This window comes from Eptesicus fuscus, chromosome 20 (assembly GCF_027574615.1).
Source record: "Eptesicus fuscus isolate TK198812 chromosome 20, DD_ASM_mEF_20220401, whole genome shotgun sequence".
In the NCBI taxonomy this organism is placed as follows: domain Eukaryota; kingdom Metazoa; phylum Chordata; class Mammalia; order Chiroptera; family Vespertilionidae; genus Eptesicus; species Eptesicus fuscus.
In genome coordinates, this window is record NC_072492.1 from 15,068,182 (window position 1) to 15,084,078 (window position 15,897).

The following is a 15,897-nucleotide window of genomic DNA, read 5'->3' on the forward strand; positions in this document are numbered from 1 at the left end:
AAAGTCTGTGTTCCCTAAGCTTCAAAAACGCCCAAACTCAAAATGTCAGAGTTTGGAGTAAGGAAAGGTTTATTGATTGAGAAGGCATCAACTGAGAAGATGGGAGGTCTAGTGGTTTCTCAGATCCATTTTAATAAACTATAGAGTTCAGGCTTATTTTATGCCAAGAGAAGGGGAAATGGGAGGGGCAAAAAGTGATTGACCACCACAGACATCTGGGTGCCAGCAGGGATCCAAGAAGACTGTGCTAGTCAATGTGAGTCTGAGTCACGAAGTTTTTGCAAATCTTTAACAACATACTTCCTTTATCTCCTCAAGCCACAAGCAGAAATCCTCTAATGATTAGCATGTCTATATGCAAGACTAAGCAGAAGCTATTAGCCTGAGGCCATGGGAACAAAGCAGGCTTGAACAAGATGGAATCAGAGAAATCGAGCATTTCATTCTGTTACGCCTGTTCTTTCTACATCCTGACAAAAATCACCTCCTTGAAGTAATTTTATTGTTTCCAGACCCTAATTAAAATTTCCTGACACCGGGGGTTTGGCAACTCAACTTTATCTTTCTATTCATTCCTTCCATTTGATGTAAAACTATTCATCACTGAACTGTATGAACCCTAACTGAAACGTTTTAACACACTACTAGGTGGACTTTTTGCTTACTCCTCTGCCTATATAAGCATCCCCGTCCCCTTTGTGAAGTTAGAGCACTGTTTCACAGCTTCTTGAAGCTCTGCTCCCAGGCTAATAGTCCTCAGCAAAGCCCACAAATAAAAATTTTTCTAATATTTTCAAATATTCAGGTTTTTTTTTTTCATTGACACTATATCAACACCATGGCATCTTCCCTCCCTCCCTCCTTCCTTCCCTTCCTCCTCCTTTCTTTCCTCCTTTTCTTCCTTCCTTCCTTCTTTCTTTCCTGGCATCCGCCTCTCTACCTGTTGTCTGGATTTTATCCTCCCTTGCCTACCTTTTAGGGACAGTTCACTCTTGTGAAGAATGAGGAAATCCTTTTTTAAAGTCCATTTGAGGATGAAGTCAAAATAGAAAAAGGCAGTTTTAAGACCTAGAGAGAAACTGAGTTCTAGAAACTTTGATCCCTCGGACCTGTGAGAGGCTTTCTCCTTGGGATGGCAAGATGGCTGCTGCAGCAACTCTCCCTATTTTGTCTCTTGGGAGACAAGGAACCTTTCCCTCTACTTGGCTCAGCTTGAGGTCTAGGACTCACCCAGGTTGGACCAACCTGGGTCACATGCCCTTCCCTAAACCCATAACCTTGGAGGATTGAGGACAATGCTTGGCCATATCTAGAGCTGGGATACAGCCCAACCCAATACTCACGGGTTGGAAATCCATGGGAAACGCAAGGGAAATCAAGTGTGGTTATTTGGAGGATTTGGGGGATTTCGGGACTGAGCAAGGGAAAAGATATAACCACAAGGTGGCAGTAGCACATGTAAATTCACTTGGGCAAAATTGACAGGTTTGCATGCATGGTCATCCCTCACAACAGCAGGCTGGACAGAGGCTACAGCCCCAGCCCCAGAGTTGCTGCTCAGAAGGGTAAGAGGGCAAGGCAACTCCCAGGGGAGAGAGTCATCTTTATTTTAAAAATAATTGGATGTGTAAAAATTTGAGTTTGATGTCGGGGGCTTTTGAGCAAACAGGTCTCAGCCTGCAGTGAAGACAGAGCAAACAACCCAGAGGGCTCCACCGAGAGGTCATATTTGTCTCATTTATCTAACAGGTTACCAAAAGAAACAGCCCCCAATCAAGCTGCATATGTGCCGATATGGCAAGATCTCCTATATATTAAGTGGGAAAACAAAACAAAAGAACAAGGAAAGAAACACCGAGATGTATTTTAAATCATGACTAAGGATGAGAAAAGGTCCCTAGACAAAGTAGGATCAGAAACCTCTCCTTCTGCTCCTTTGATTATATAGGTTGCCAGTGGTGACGGGAGAGAGTTTCAAGTGCTGAGTGGTTACCTTGACCAATCGTGAGGCAAGGGGGCTGGGTGGGGCTGGGCTCATCTTCTGCTGAAGCATATGGGCTGCATCAGGGTGGGTGAGGTACAATGAACATGAGATTGCTGTTAAGAAAGGGAGAAGGGCAACATGGACTGTGAGCAAGCTTTGACCAAATGAACGCTGTAGTGTCCGAAACAGTACGGACAACTGGAATACTCTCTTCCCGCTCTTTCTTTATCCCATTTTCCTCACCTTCAACTCGGGTTATTGAGTGCATGTCTTAGTTTTCCTCATGACATGTGATTTGAAGGCAGAGAGGAGCCATGGTTTTTATTTCTTTTTATCTATCATGCATGACAATGAAAGCCAGAAGAAGCACACTTAAAAGCTTAGCGTTCTTGCCCAGCCAGCGTAGCTCAGCATAGCATCATGTAATAATATGCATCCAGGAGGATGTTTCGATTCCCAGTCAGGGCACATGCCTGGGTTGAGGGCTTGATCCCCTGTGTGGGACGTGCAGGACGCAGCCAATCAATGATTCTCTCTCATCATTGATGTTTCTATCTCACCCTCTCCCTTCCTCTCTAAAATCAATAAAAAGATATTTTTAAAGCGTAGCATTCTTCAAAATGAATCATTGGGTAGGGCATACTGAGTTTATTTTGGTAAGTTAAATTTTTATGGTTTTTGTAAATCTCTTGGTCAAAGGTAGGTCAGCATTGGCAAGGAGAGTTTAAAAATTTCCGCTGGAAATATACTGGAGGGCTCTGTGTATTTCAGCAGGGATGGGCAGTGAGTTTGTATTTTTCCAGTTGTGAAGGGAGTTGGGTGAGGAAATCTGGGTGGGAATATGGTGACAGTTTAGTGTTTACTATGCATTGTCCCCTTTGGCAGCTCTTGCTGACCTGGCCCCTGACCCATTTAAGAGGTGTAGCAGGAAAGGCAGTGTGGGTATTCTTGAGGGTGCCTAGTAAGATCAATTGGGATTGAGAGAAGCCAGGTGATGTACCCTTAAACAAACTGGAAACAAATTAAGACAATATTACAATGTATTTTCTATCAGAATTACCCCCCCGCTGCCCGGGGCTTTTGACGTTTGTAAAATAAAAATTCTAACTATAAGAATTAAATGAGATAATATCTGTAAAGCCTAGTCTCTGGTTAGTTACTAAATAAATGGAAATAAATAGAGGTGGTTATTATTATTATTATTATTAACAACAATAAAACATACTGAAACTTATTTAGAAATATGCAATTGATTGAGTGGAGGACACATACCATAAATACATTTTTTGATTTAAATTAATTTAATATGTGCTGAAATTGAGCATTACAAATCAGTGGGGCAGGGAATGGAATATTTAATAAATAGTGTTGAGGCAATTGATTGTTCATTTGAAAAATAAAGACCTCGTAGGCCCTGGCCAGATAGCTGAATTGGTTAGAGCATTGTCCTGATACACCAAAGTTGCAGGTTCAATTCTTGGTCAGGGCACATATAAGAATCAACAAATGAATGCATAAATAAGTGGAACAACATATCTCTCTTTCTCTCCCCCGCCCCATTCTCTCTTTCTAAAAATATAAAAAAAATAAAAATTTAAATAAAAGAAAAAGAAAGACCTCTTGGATGCATATATTCACGATGTGCCAAAACAAATTAAGCATGGATTTAAGAGTTAAATACAATTGAAAAGACCAAGGGAACATATAAGTGAATATTTATCATAACTATTAATGATGCAGAAAATCTAGGAAAACAAACAATGGAAGAAGGCACAAAGGAAGGGATCAATAGACTCGATCACATAACATTTTATTTTATTTATTTATTTATTTATTTTTAAAAATACATTTTATTGATTTTTTTACAGAGAGGAAGGGAAAGGGATAGAGAGTTAGAAACATGGATGAGAGAGAAACATTGATCCGCTGCCTCCTGCACACCTCCTACTGGGGATGTGCCCGAAACCAAGGTACATGCCCTTGACTGGAATCAAACCTGGGACCGGAATCAAACCTGGGACCTTTCAGTCCGCAGGCCGAGGCTCTATCCACTGAGCCAAACCGGTTAGGGTATCACATAACATTTAAAAAACACATATAAAATGTTACCCAAATTAAAAGCCAAACTTGAAGAAAATTTTGCAGAAACTATGAAAAGGTTAATGTATTTACCCTGCATTTATTATCTATTAGAAATATATGCAAAAAAAATGAAAAAAATGAAGTGAAAACATTGAGATCTTGTTGGATAAGGAAACCAAGAACATTAAAGGCAATTTACAAAAGAGAAAAATGCAAACATAGTTAACAGACAGGAGAAAATCCTCAGCTTTACTAGCAAGCAGAAGAAGCAAAGTAAAATTATTACATACTAGTGGCCTGGTGCACAAAATTCATGCACAGAGGGGGGGTTCCCTCAGCCCAGCCTGCACCCTCTCCAACTGGGGACCCCTTGGGGGATGTCTGACTGCCAGTTTAAGCCCAATCCCACAGGCCACAGGGATCAGGCCTAAATCAGCAGTCAGACATCCCTCTTGCAATCTGGGACCACTGGCTCCTAACCGCTCACCTACCCGATCGCCCCTGACTGCCTCTGCCAGCCTGATCTTGCCCCCAACTGCCCTCTCCTGCCAGCCTGATCTTGCCCCCAACTGCTCTCCTCTGTCGACCAATTTGGTTCTGATTAGTCGGTTTCTATGCCAGTCAGTGTCAAAAGCTCCTCTTCCTAGGCAGCCATTGGTTCCTCACAGTTGACCCAGATTTGGTTCTTTTTTTGGGGGGGAGGGGAGTGGGCAGTTTATTAAGTGGTTATTACAGGGGTCATACCACTATAAGTGGTGTCAGCCCCTGGAATATGACCTGTCAATGTTGATCACAAAGCCCCCAAGGCTGGTCCTGGTGAGCCCCAAGGTCAGAAATGAAACTTAAAGGCCTCAGTCAATGCTGCTTCCAGGTGTCCAGGCTGGGCAGCAGGGAGGAGATGCCCATGACGTGCCAGGTCTCCCCATTGGACATCACTGAGGTCTGGTAGGACAGCAGCTGTATGCCTGCCTCTGCCAGGAGCCCAATCATGGTAGGCAGCATGGCAGGGTTGGAGGGCTGAGCCCAGAACAGGAGCAGGGGCAGACCGCTGTGGAGAGTCACTTCTGGTCTGAAGGCAGCTCCGTTGAGTGCTTGTAGCACAGGTGTGGTGCCCTGGACAAAGCCCACAGCCTGGTAGGGGGCCACGCTCAGGAGGCCTTCCCCGCATCCTTGCTCTCCTGGCATAGTGGGGTTATGGGAGGTGGTTACATTGAGGCTGGCCTCCTTCACCAGCAGCTTGGCATTCACCAAGTTCACATCCGCATGATTAGAAGTGTCTTTGAGAAGGCCGATAATGACTATGGGGCTCAGGCAGTTCCCGGCATTCTTCAGGGATAAGCCCTGAGTTACCACCTGGATGGTCTCTTTGGGGGACCCTGCCCAGGCTCGCATCAGAGTCCCCAGAGCTTCTGCCAGACTGATCCAAGGTTTCGTGTGCGGAGAGAAGGAGCTGGTAAGGGCCTGGGCATTCACAACCCCCATGAGGGCTCTCCCCTTCACCATGTCCATGAACTGGACAGCAATCTCCTCCCTGCAGCGGCTCTGGGCCTCCTTGGTGCTGGTTCCCAGGTGGGGGCAGCTGATGACGTTCTCGTGGTCCACCAAGGCGCTGTCCCGAGGTGGTTCCTCCATGAACACGTCCAGTGCTGCACCCGTGCACTGCCCCTACTGCAGGGCCTGGATTAGGGTGACCTCATCCATGATCCCTCCACAGGCACATTTCACCATGCGCCCGCCCTTCTTGCACAGGGCAGAGGTGCTGTCATTCAACAGGCCTGTCATGGTGTGCAGGAGAGGGGTGTGCACAGTGATGAAGTCACAGAGGGGCCAGATCTCCTCCAGGAGTGGCTGCTGAATGCTGAAGGAGGCCAAGACCTCTGGTGAGATGATGGGATCATACCCTACAGTCTTCATCACGAAGGACTGCATCCGGACGGCCACCTCTCTCCCGATCCTCCCCAGGCCAAGAATTCCCATGGTCTTTCCATTCATCTCGGTTCCCATGAACTTCTTTCGGTCCCACTTGCCATCCTTCATCTAAGCCGTCGCCTGGGGAATCTGCCTGGTCAGACACATGATCATCCCACGGGTGAGCTCCGCAGCACTAAGACTGTTCCCTTTGGGAGTGTTCATGACCAGGATGCCCTTCCTTGTGGCAGCCTCCAGATCCACATTGTCCACGCCAGTTCCGGCCCTGCCCACCACCTGGAGCTTCTCTGCTGTGTTGATGACATCCACAGTCACCTTGGTGGCAGAGCAGATGATAAGACCTTCGCAGTCATGCAGCTCGGCTATCAGCTCCTCTTTGCTCAGGTTCTGCTTCTTCACCACCTGCAGCCCTTCATCTTGCAGGATCTTCTGGCAGCAAGGGTCCAGGCTGTCAGTGATGAGCACTTTCTGTAGATTTGTGAAGGCCATTGTTGGAGCCGGCCACGGGATCAACCACTCTCCCTGGACAGAAACACCTCTAAGCCCCCAGATTTGGTTCTGATTGGTCAGTTTCTATGCCAGTCAGTGTTTCTGGGCCTATCAAAGGGGTCTGATCAGAAAGGCAAGGCTGATCAGCAGCCCTGGTGAAGGGCTGGAGAGAAATGGAGGCGCAGTTGCTGGCCAGACAGGTCAAAAACTGCCACAGAGGCAATGGATCAGTCCCTGCTTCTCTCTTCAGGCCTCTCTCTGGCCCTGATTCGCAGCCCCCTCAGCACTCAGTCAGTGCTGGGGCACCGCACCTGCAGCGGAAGCAGTGTTACACCCAGTGGTGTTACACCCTGGCTCTTTATTATAGAGACTAGAGGCCTGGTGCATAAAATTCGTGCACGGGGGGGGGGGGTGGAGGGGGTGTCCCTCAGCCCAGCCTGCAAGCTCACCAATCTGGGACTGCTCAAGGGATGTCTGACTGCCCATTTAAGCCTGATCCTGGTGGGATCGGGCCTAAACGGGCAGTCGGACATCCTTCTCACAATCCAGGACTGCTGGCTCCCAACTGCACACCTGCCTGCCTGCCTGATTGCCCCTAACTGCTTCTTCTTGTCAGCCTGATCACCCCCTAACCACTCCCTGCCAGCCTGATTGATGCCTAACTGCTCCTCTGCTGGCCCAATTGCCCCTAACTGCCCTCCCCTGCTGGCCTGGTCACCCCTAACTGTCTTCCCCTGCAGGACTGGTTGCCCCAAAATGCCCTTCCCTGCAGGCCTGGTCACCTCTAACTGCCCTCCCCTGCAGGCCTAGTTGCCCCCAACTACCCTCCCCTCCAGGCCTGGGTCCCCCTCAACTACCCTCTTCTGCCAGCCTGGTAACCCCTAACTGCCCTTCCCTGAAGACCTGATAGCCCCCAACTGCTCTCCTCTGCAGACCTGATTGCCTCCAACTGCCCTCCCTTGCAGGCCATCTTGTGGTGGCCATTTTGTGTCCACATGGGGGCAGCCATCTTTGACCACATGGGGGCAGCCATCTTGTGTGTTGGAGTGATGGTCAGTTTGCATATTACTCTTTTATTAGATAGGATGCTTGTCTCTCAAATTAGAAATGATTAAAAATAATTAGTATTTGTGAAGATATGGTGAAATGGACATGAATCATTTTTAAATGGGGACTAAGTTACCACTTTTTTGTTGGTAGTGCAGATTTATAAAAACTTTAGTATCATAAATTATGGTCCAACATTTGGATTTTGCAACTTGAACTCTGAAGCTGCTTACAAGACATGACTTTGCCCTTTTGGTCTCCAAAACCACCTGTAGGGCAAGCAGCCCCACCCTATGCTGATTGTGCTGTTTGAGAAATTGTACTCCTTATATCCTTGATAAATAATACTTCCTGTACTATAATTGTTTTATTTAAAAAAAAAAGCATTTTGTAAAGGCCTGGGGTGGGAGGCCAGGGAGGGCTAGAAGAGGTCAATGGGGGGGGGGAGGGAGAGGGAGGAAGGGAACATATATAATACTTTCAACAATAAAGATTTAAAGAGAGAAAAAAAAGCCCTCGTTCTGCAGGCCTGGGCTGAAACTAGGATGCTCATAAATGCTTAATAATATGTGTATTACCCATTGTTCTCATCTCATAAACACCACTTGCTTTACCACTGAGTCAACTGACCATTGTCCCTACCAAACTGAAAATGAATGATAAGTTTGAGATCTTGTTTCCCTTACCAAACCATGTCTTTAGCTCCTTGCAACTTTGCCTTTAGAAACTTAATTCTACCTCCCACTCCAGAAAGTGTCTTCAGTTCATACTGAAGGCTACGTCCTTGATTTGCAGATCATCTTACCTTATAATGTACAAATATGCAAATTGACCGCACCTTCGCTACGCCCAAGCCACGCCCACCAACCAAGCCACGCCCACCAGCCACGCCCACCAGGAAACCGTTGCAGGGACGTTGGGGTGTGGCGGAGCCCAAGGCCGGGAAAGCCGCCCGAGGCTTTCCCGGCCTTGGGCACCAGCGGGGAGCCTGCGCCGATCGCAGGAAACCACAGGGGGTCGGCTCCTGCGATCGGTAGCAGGGATGTTGGGTGCGGCCGAGCCCAAGGCCACCACCCGGGGCCAAGCCCCGACCCTGAAAGAAGGCAGAAGGCGGTGGCCACAGCCAAGGCCTGGGTCCCCGGTGCCGGCAGAAAACTGGTGCAGGCAGCCAGGTGAATGAAGGTCTATTGCACAAATCTTCATGCAAACGGGCTACTAGTATATGAATAAAACTCTCTTTTAATTTTTTCTGTAATTTTATTAACAGTAGTTTAGAAATATGTATTTTTTTATGTCTATTTTTTATTGTTGATAGCATTACAGATACCTCCCATTCCCCCCCCCCCCACATTTATTCCCCTCCTCCTTGCCCCTCTCCCCTCCCCACCAGATCTTCACAATCCTATTGCCAGAGTCCATGGGCAATTTATATATATATATATGCCTAAGCGACCAGCCAGTAGGTATGACACACACTGACCACCAGGGGAAGATGCTCAACACAGGAGCTGCAGAGCAACAGCAACTTTGCAGAGTGCCCTCGCGCACTCTGGGACCCCTCAGGGGATGTCGAACTGCTGGTTTTGGTCTGATCCCTGCAGGCCAGGCTGAGGGACCCCACCTGCCAGAGGGACCCTGCTCACTCTGCAGATGTCCCTTGAGCCCCAGTGCCGCTTCAGGTGCAGCCTGCTGGGGAGGGACAGTGGGAGTTTGGCTCCAGGGTGTGTCCAGCCCTTCTCGCCCAGTCCCACCCCACTGGCCACCTTCTAATTAATTTTCTTTCAATGTGCATGAACCCGTGCACCGGGCCTCTAGTAGGTATATAAGTTCTTTGGTTTGTCTCTTCTGATCCTTCCACCCCCACATCAACAATGTATATTGTTGATGAATAAAGATACAACACAGTACAAAGGGGACATAAATGGGGATGGAAAGAGACGTTGCTTTGGGCGATGGGCATACGATTCAGTGTGATATTTTGTTGAGTTGTACACTTGAAATCTGTATGGTTTTGTGAACCAATGTCACCCCAATAAATTCAATTAAAAAAGATTCAACCTAGTGAATTTAAAGATCTAATTGACTTTAATGAATGAATGAAGTCAATTATTAGGCAAGCACCCCACCTAGTAAATAGAGGTGCTCTGAGAAGCTGTATAAAATGGAAGGTTTTTATGAGCAGAACTGGGTGGGACTAGAGTTATTAGCAAAAATAAGAGAGAGGACTGTTTCAGGCAAGGTCACTTCCTTTGGGCAAGGGTCTTGTCACACAGATTACCTCACCAGCATTGATCAGAAAGTTCCAGACTGACTGCTTCAAGTCTCATTCCTGTGAGCAGCTGAAACTGCAATTGTCTTAGTTTGCTGTCCTGGGGCAGTGACTCTGAAGCAGAATTTTTGGACTGGAACCCCGATTCTTTGTCTGCCAGAGTCTAAGAATGAATCCATGGACAGAAGGTGGTATAGCAAAGGTGGAGATTTATTGAGGAACAAGTATAGACTCCTACGTGGGGAGAGGGAAAGAGTGCCACAGAATAGACTCCCATGTAGGGAGGGGAAAAGAGTCCCACTGAGTTCCTTTCCCCTATGGCTTATAAAGGCTACAGATCTTGGTGCCTTGATACCCCCTTTGATTGGTCACTATTCCCTTAGACTTGTTATTGTAGTAACTCCTGAGCTCAAAGATTGAACCTCACATGGGTTTCCCCCCACTCCTTCCTTATTGTTTTCATATTCCCTTTGGGCTTTCTTCTTCTGGATGAAGGGCTTCCTTCTCTTTATTTTGTAAATATAGACCTTTTGGGAGAAACCAAGATGGCGGCAGAGGTGAAACACCTAACCTGCAGCCGGGCACAACAATTTCAAAGGCACAACTAGAGGTCAGAACGGACATCGTCCAGAACCACAGGAGAGCTGGCGGACTGAAATGCCCACAGCTGGGGGGAAGGAGAAGGCCACGGGGACAATCGGGGGAGCCGTAAAAGCCTGAGGTATGGAGAAACTGGCGGAGACACGAGCACGCGCGCCTGCGGGGAGGATGGAGCCGGAGAGGAAGGGGCGGCTGACGGCCTGGCCGGCGTTCACTGGCAGGAAGGAGATAAAGGCTCCGGAGTGTGCTAAGCGCCGGCTCCGACTGCACTGAGCGCCAGTTCCGGGCGAAACCCTGGGAAGCCAGGTGCAGGCTGGGGGAATGAATCTGGGCTGTGGGGCGCAGGCACAGAGGAGCGGGGGAAGGCAGAGCTCCAGAGGCGCGCACGGGAAGGGGCGCAAAGGACGGACTGTTGCCTGCGCCACTGAACTGCCCTAGCGGGAAGGAGACATAAGCTCAGGACCGTGCTGAACCCCAGTTCCGACTGCACTGAACCCCAGTTCCGGGCGAAACCCTGAAAAGCCAGGCGCACGCTGGGGGAATGAATTTGGGCTGTGGTGGCGGAGGCACAGAGAAGCGGCGGCTCCAGACGCGCGCACTGGAAGGTGCGCAGAGGACGGACTTTTGCCTGCGCCACTGGGTGGCCCTGCTGGGAAGGAGACAGGGACGCCAGACTGCGCTGAGACCCAGTTCCAACTACACTGAAACCCAGTTCCAGGCGAGAATCTGGGAGTCCAGATTCATTAGGGGAGGGACTGGACTGTTTGGCAGTGGGCGAAACTCCAGGGCGCGTTTCTCTCAGAGGTGTTTGCAAGGAATACAGAGGGACACAGACACAGGAGCCTCATAGGGCGGGGCTGACAGGAAGCCAAGGTTGTAGGCTCCACCCTGTAGCTCCGCCCCAGCCAAGCTGAGCAGAAGCTTTTTCCTGCTGAGTGCCTCAGGTAGTGGCTGACCCACACTACATTGGAGACCCAGAAACGAGGGCATCTAGTGGTTGGTGGGAGATGACACCAGATTTCAATCACTTGCATAAGGGAGGCATTCTAGAGGCAGACTCAGTGAGCGCCAAGGCATTGCTGCATCAAGACCCGGCCCGCAAACATGTCTCCTGCACAGCAACTCTTTCTATATAGACAAAGAGGGTCCTCACGGCCAATTGGCCTGGAGGACAATCCCTCCCAGTGACACCAACAACAATCAAGACTTAACTGTACAAAGGAGGACCAAGATGGAGACATAGGGCGGCAGCCTGATCGATGCCTACCACAACAATATTGAGACTACGACGGGAGAGCAGAGCAGACACCAGCCAGAAAGACCGGGGGGCTGGCTGAGCAGATGCTCTACAACTAGAATAAAAGAGAGGGGTACGCAGGATGATGCTGATGCCGGTGACCCAAAGTTCACACTTTAAGAACTATGGCTCAGGCGACACAATGGTGGCCTGGAAAGTGCTCGGCGCAGTTCCCCCGGTGGTCTCCGGCTGAGGGGACGGCTCCACTCGCTGCCGAGCACAGACAGACGAGCCCCTGGGAGACATGGGGAGGGAGACTCCGTGCTTGCTGACCTCCGAGTCCTTCAAGAATCTCAATGCCCCGAAGTGGCCAGGTGCGCACGCTCAGCGACTGGCCACCGTTGCAGACCCAAGGGCCGACGCAGCGACACCGGACCAGTCCACCGCCGGGCACCGGGCACACCAGAGCCTTGCCGAGCCCGCCGCCCAACGAGTTCTGCGGCAGCCGCCCTGGAGCTCTGAGAAAATGACCGAAGGAATTGCTGAGAGGGAATTGACCAACAGGAATTGGGATCAAGAAGACGAAACCCTGCTGAGACCCGAGTCCAGGCGAGCCTGCGAGCCTCTGGGCTCAGATGTGGTCACACGCCTCTGGGTCTAGGTGAGGTCTCACGCCCCTGGGTTTGGGTGAGGCCACGCGCCCCTGGGTCCAGGTGAAGCTGGATTCCGGGTTCGGGTGAGGCCATGTGCCCCTGAGTCCGGGCGAATCTGAACCCTGGGTCCGGGTGAGGCCGTGGGCCCCTGGATCCGGGTAAGGCTGGGTCCCGAGTACGGGTGAGGCCGTGCGCCCCTGGATCCGGGTGAGACCACGCGACCAGGGGTCTGAGAGAGGTAACGCGCCCCTGGGTCCGGGTGGCTTCGTGCACCTAGGTCCAGGTGAGGCCACGTGCCCCTGGGTCGGGGAGAGGCCAAGCGTCCCTGGGTCCGGGCGAGACCATGTGTCCCTGGATCCGGGTGGGGCCTCGTGCACCTAGGCCCGGGTGGGGCCGCGTGCCCCTGGGTCTGGGGGAGGCCAGGCATCCCTGGATCCGGGTGAGACCGTGTGTCCCTGGATCCGGGTGAGGCCTCGTGCGCCTAAGCCCGGGTGAGGCCACGTGCCCCTGGGTCTGGGGGAGGCCAGGCGTCACTGGGTCCGGGTGAGACCGTGTGTCCCTGGATCCGGGTGAGGCCTCGTGCGCCTAGGCCCGGGTGAGGCCACATGCCCCTGGGTCTGGGGGAGGCCAGGCGTCCCTGGGTCCGGGTGAGACCGTGTGTCCCTGGATCCGGGTGAGACCTCGTGCACCTAGGCATGGGTGAGGTCACGTGCCCTGGGGTCTGAGAGGCCAAGCGTCCCTGGGTCCGGGTGAGACCATGTGTCCCTGGATCCGGGTGAGGACGCGTGCACCTAGACCCGGGTGAGCCCAAGTGGCCCTGGGTCTGGGAGAGGCCAAGCGTCCCTGGGTCCGGGTGCGACCATATGTCCCTGGAGCCGGATGAGGCCTCGTGCACCTAGGCCCGGGTGAGGCCACGTGCCCCTGGGTCTGGGAGAGGCCAAGCGTCCCTGGGTCCGGGTGAGACCATGTGTCCCCGGATCCGGGTGAGGCCTCGTGCACCTAGGCCCGGGTGAGCCCACGTGGCCCTGGGTCTGGAAGAGGCCAAGCGTCCCTGGGTCCGGGTGAGACCATGTGTCCCTGGATCCGGGTGAGGCCTCGTGCACCTAGGCCCGGGTGAGCCCAAGTGGCCCTGGGTCTGGGAGAGGCCAAGCGTCCCTGGGTCCGGGTGAGACCATGTGTCCCTGGATCCGGGTGAGGCCTCGTGTACCTAGGCCCAGGTGAGGCCACGTGCCCCTGGGTCTGGGAGAGGCCAAGCGTCCCTGGGTCCGGGTGAGACCATGCGTCCCTGGATCCGGATGAGGCCTCGTGCACCTAGGCCCGGGTGAGCCCAAGTGGCCCTGGGTCTGGGAGAGGCCAAGCGTCCCTCGGTCCGGGTGAGACCATGTGTCCCAGGATCCGGGTGAGGCCTTGTGCACCTAGGCCCGGGTGAGCCCAAGTGGCCCTGGGTCTGGGAGAGGCCAAGCGTCCCTGGATCCGGGTGAGACCATGTGTCCCTGGATCCGGGTGAGGCCTCGTGCACCTAGCCCGGGTGAGCCCAAGTGGCCCTGGGTCTGGGAGAGGCCAAGCGTCCCTGGGTCTGGGTGAGACCATGTGTCCCAGGATCCGGGTGAGGCCTCATGCACCTAGGCCCGGGTGAGGCCAAGTGGCCCTGGGTCTGGGAGAGGCCAAACGTCCCTGGGTCCGGGTGAGACCATGTGTCCCTGGATCCGGGTGAGGCCTCGTGCACCTAGGCCCGGGTGAGCTCAAGTGGCCCTGGGTCTGGGAGAGGCCAAGCGTCCCTGGATCCGGGTGAGACCATGTGTCCCTGGATCCGGGTGAGGCCTCGTGCACCTAGGCCCGGGTGAGGCCACGTGCCCCTGGGTCTGGGAGAGGCCAAGCTTCCCTGGGTCCGGGTGAGACCATGTGTCCCCGGATCCGGGTGAGGCCTCGTGCACCTAGGCCCGGGTGAGCCCAAGTGGCCCTGGGTCTGGGAGAGGCCAAGCGTCCCTGGGTCCGGGTGAGACCATGTGTCCCTGGATCCGGGTGAGGCCTCGTGCACCTAGGCCCGGGTGAGCCCAAGTGGCCCTGGGTCTGGGAGAGGCCAAGCATCCCTGGGTCCGGGTGAGACCATGTGTCCCTGGATCCGGGTGAGGCCTCGTGCACCTAGGCCCCGGGTGAGGCCACGTGCCCCTGGGTCTGGGAGAGGCCAAGCGTCCCTGGGCCCGGGTGAGACCATGCGTCCCTGGATCCGGATGAGGCCTCATGCACCTAGGCCCGGGTGAGCCCAAGTGGCCCTGGGTCTGGGAGAGGCCAAGCGTCCCTGGGTCCGGGGGAGACCATGTGTCCCTGGATCCGGGTGAGGCCTCGTACACCTAGGCCCGGGTGAGCCCAAGTGGCCCTGGGTCTGGGAGAGGCCAAGCGTCCCTGGGTCCAGGTGCGACCATGTGTCCCAGGATCCGGATGAGGCCTCGTGCACCTAGGCCCGGGTGAGGCCACGTACCCCTGGGTCTGGGAGAGGCTAAGCGTCCCTGGGTCCGGGTGAGACCATGCGTCCCTGGATCCGGATGAGGCCTCGTGCACCTAGGCCCGGGTGAGCCCAAGTGGCCCTGGGTCTGGGAGAGGCCAAGCGTCCCTGGGTCCGGGAGAGACCATGTGTCCCTGGAACCAGGTGAGGCCTCGTGCACCTAGGCCCGGGTGAGGCCAAGTGCCCCTGGGTCTGGGAGAGGCCAAGCATCCCTGGGTACGGGTGAAGCCAGATCCTGGGTCCGGGTGAGGCCATGCGCCCCTGGATCCATCCGGGTGAGGCTGGGTCCCAGGCCCGGGTGAGACCACGCGCCCCTTGGGTATGGGTGAGGCCACGTGCCCCTTAGTCCGGGTGACGCCGTGCCCCTGGGTTCGGCCGAGACCAAACCAGAGGGAGTCGGACCTCCATTACCACCATTTGTCCACCATCCAGAGCTGAGGGGTCAGTGCTGACATGTACACATAAGGAACTACTGGACATTGAAATTGGGTCTCAAAAGAACTGTTGGTCCAGGGGGAAGCTCGCTACAGATTGATTCATTTGCCTGTCAGCATAACTATTATTGCTCGTCTCACATTCAGTTCTTATTAGTATATATCTAGTGACATATGATCTCGCTCATCTAGGGGAAATGATGAACAACATAGACTGAGGAACAAGAACAGAACCAGAAGCAAGGAGGCATCGATCGGACTATCGGGCCTCAGAGGGAGGATAGGGGAGGGTAGGGGGAGGGTGGGGGGGAGGGGGAGAGTTCAACCAAAGGACCTGTATGCATGCATATAAGCCTATCCAACGGTTAAGTTCAACAGGGGATTGGGGCATGCGTGGGGAGAGGGGTGGGATGGGAATGGGGGGATGAGGACAAATATGTGACACCTTAATCAATAAAGAAATTAAAAAAAAAATATAGACCTTTTGCTGTCCCCAGCTCCCTCATTCTATGGAAATGTACCTGTTGCAGCCTTTCAGCTCCCCTATTCTATGGAAATATAGACCATGTTTCCTTCATGATCCCCTTAATTTATAAAATTTCCTAAACCTGTCCTATTTTACCTCTAAAATTCCCATTTAAACTCCACCAGGGGCTGTTGTTTCTTAAAA

General features: G+C 52.6%; 1 protein-coding gene across 1 annotated transcript; it reads right to left on the bottom strand.

Annotated features, from left to right (window-relative positions):
• Positions 1–4,895: 4,895 nt before the first annotated feature.
• Positions 4,896–6,484, bottom strand: LOC103295921 (D-3-phosphoglycerate dehydrogenase-like). Its single transcript, XM_054709708.1, is given in 2 exon segments — positions 4,896–4,924; positions 4,927–6,484. Coding segments are annotated over 2 exon segments (1,587 nt in total).
• Positions 6,485–15,897: the final 9,413 nt, after the last annotated feature.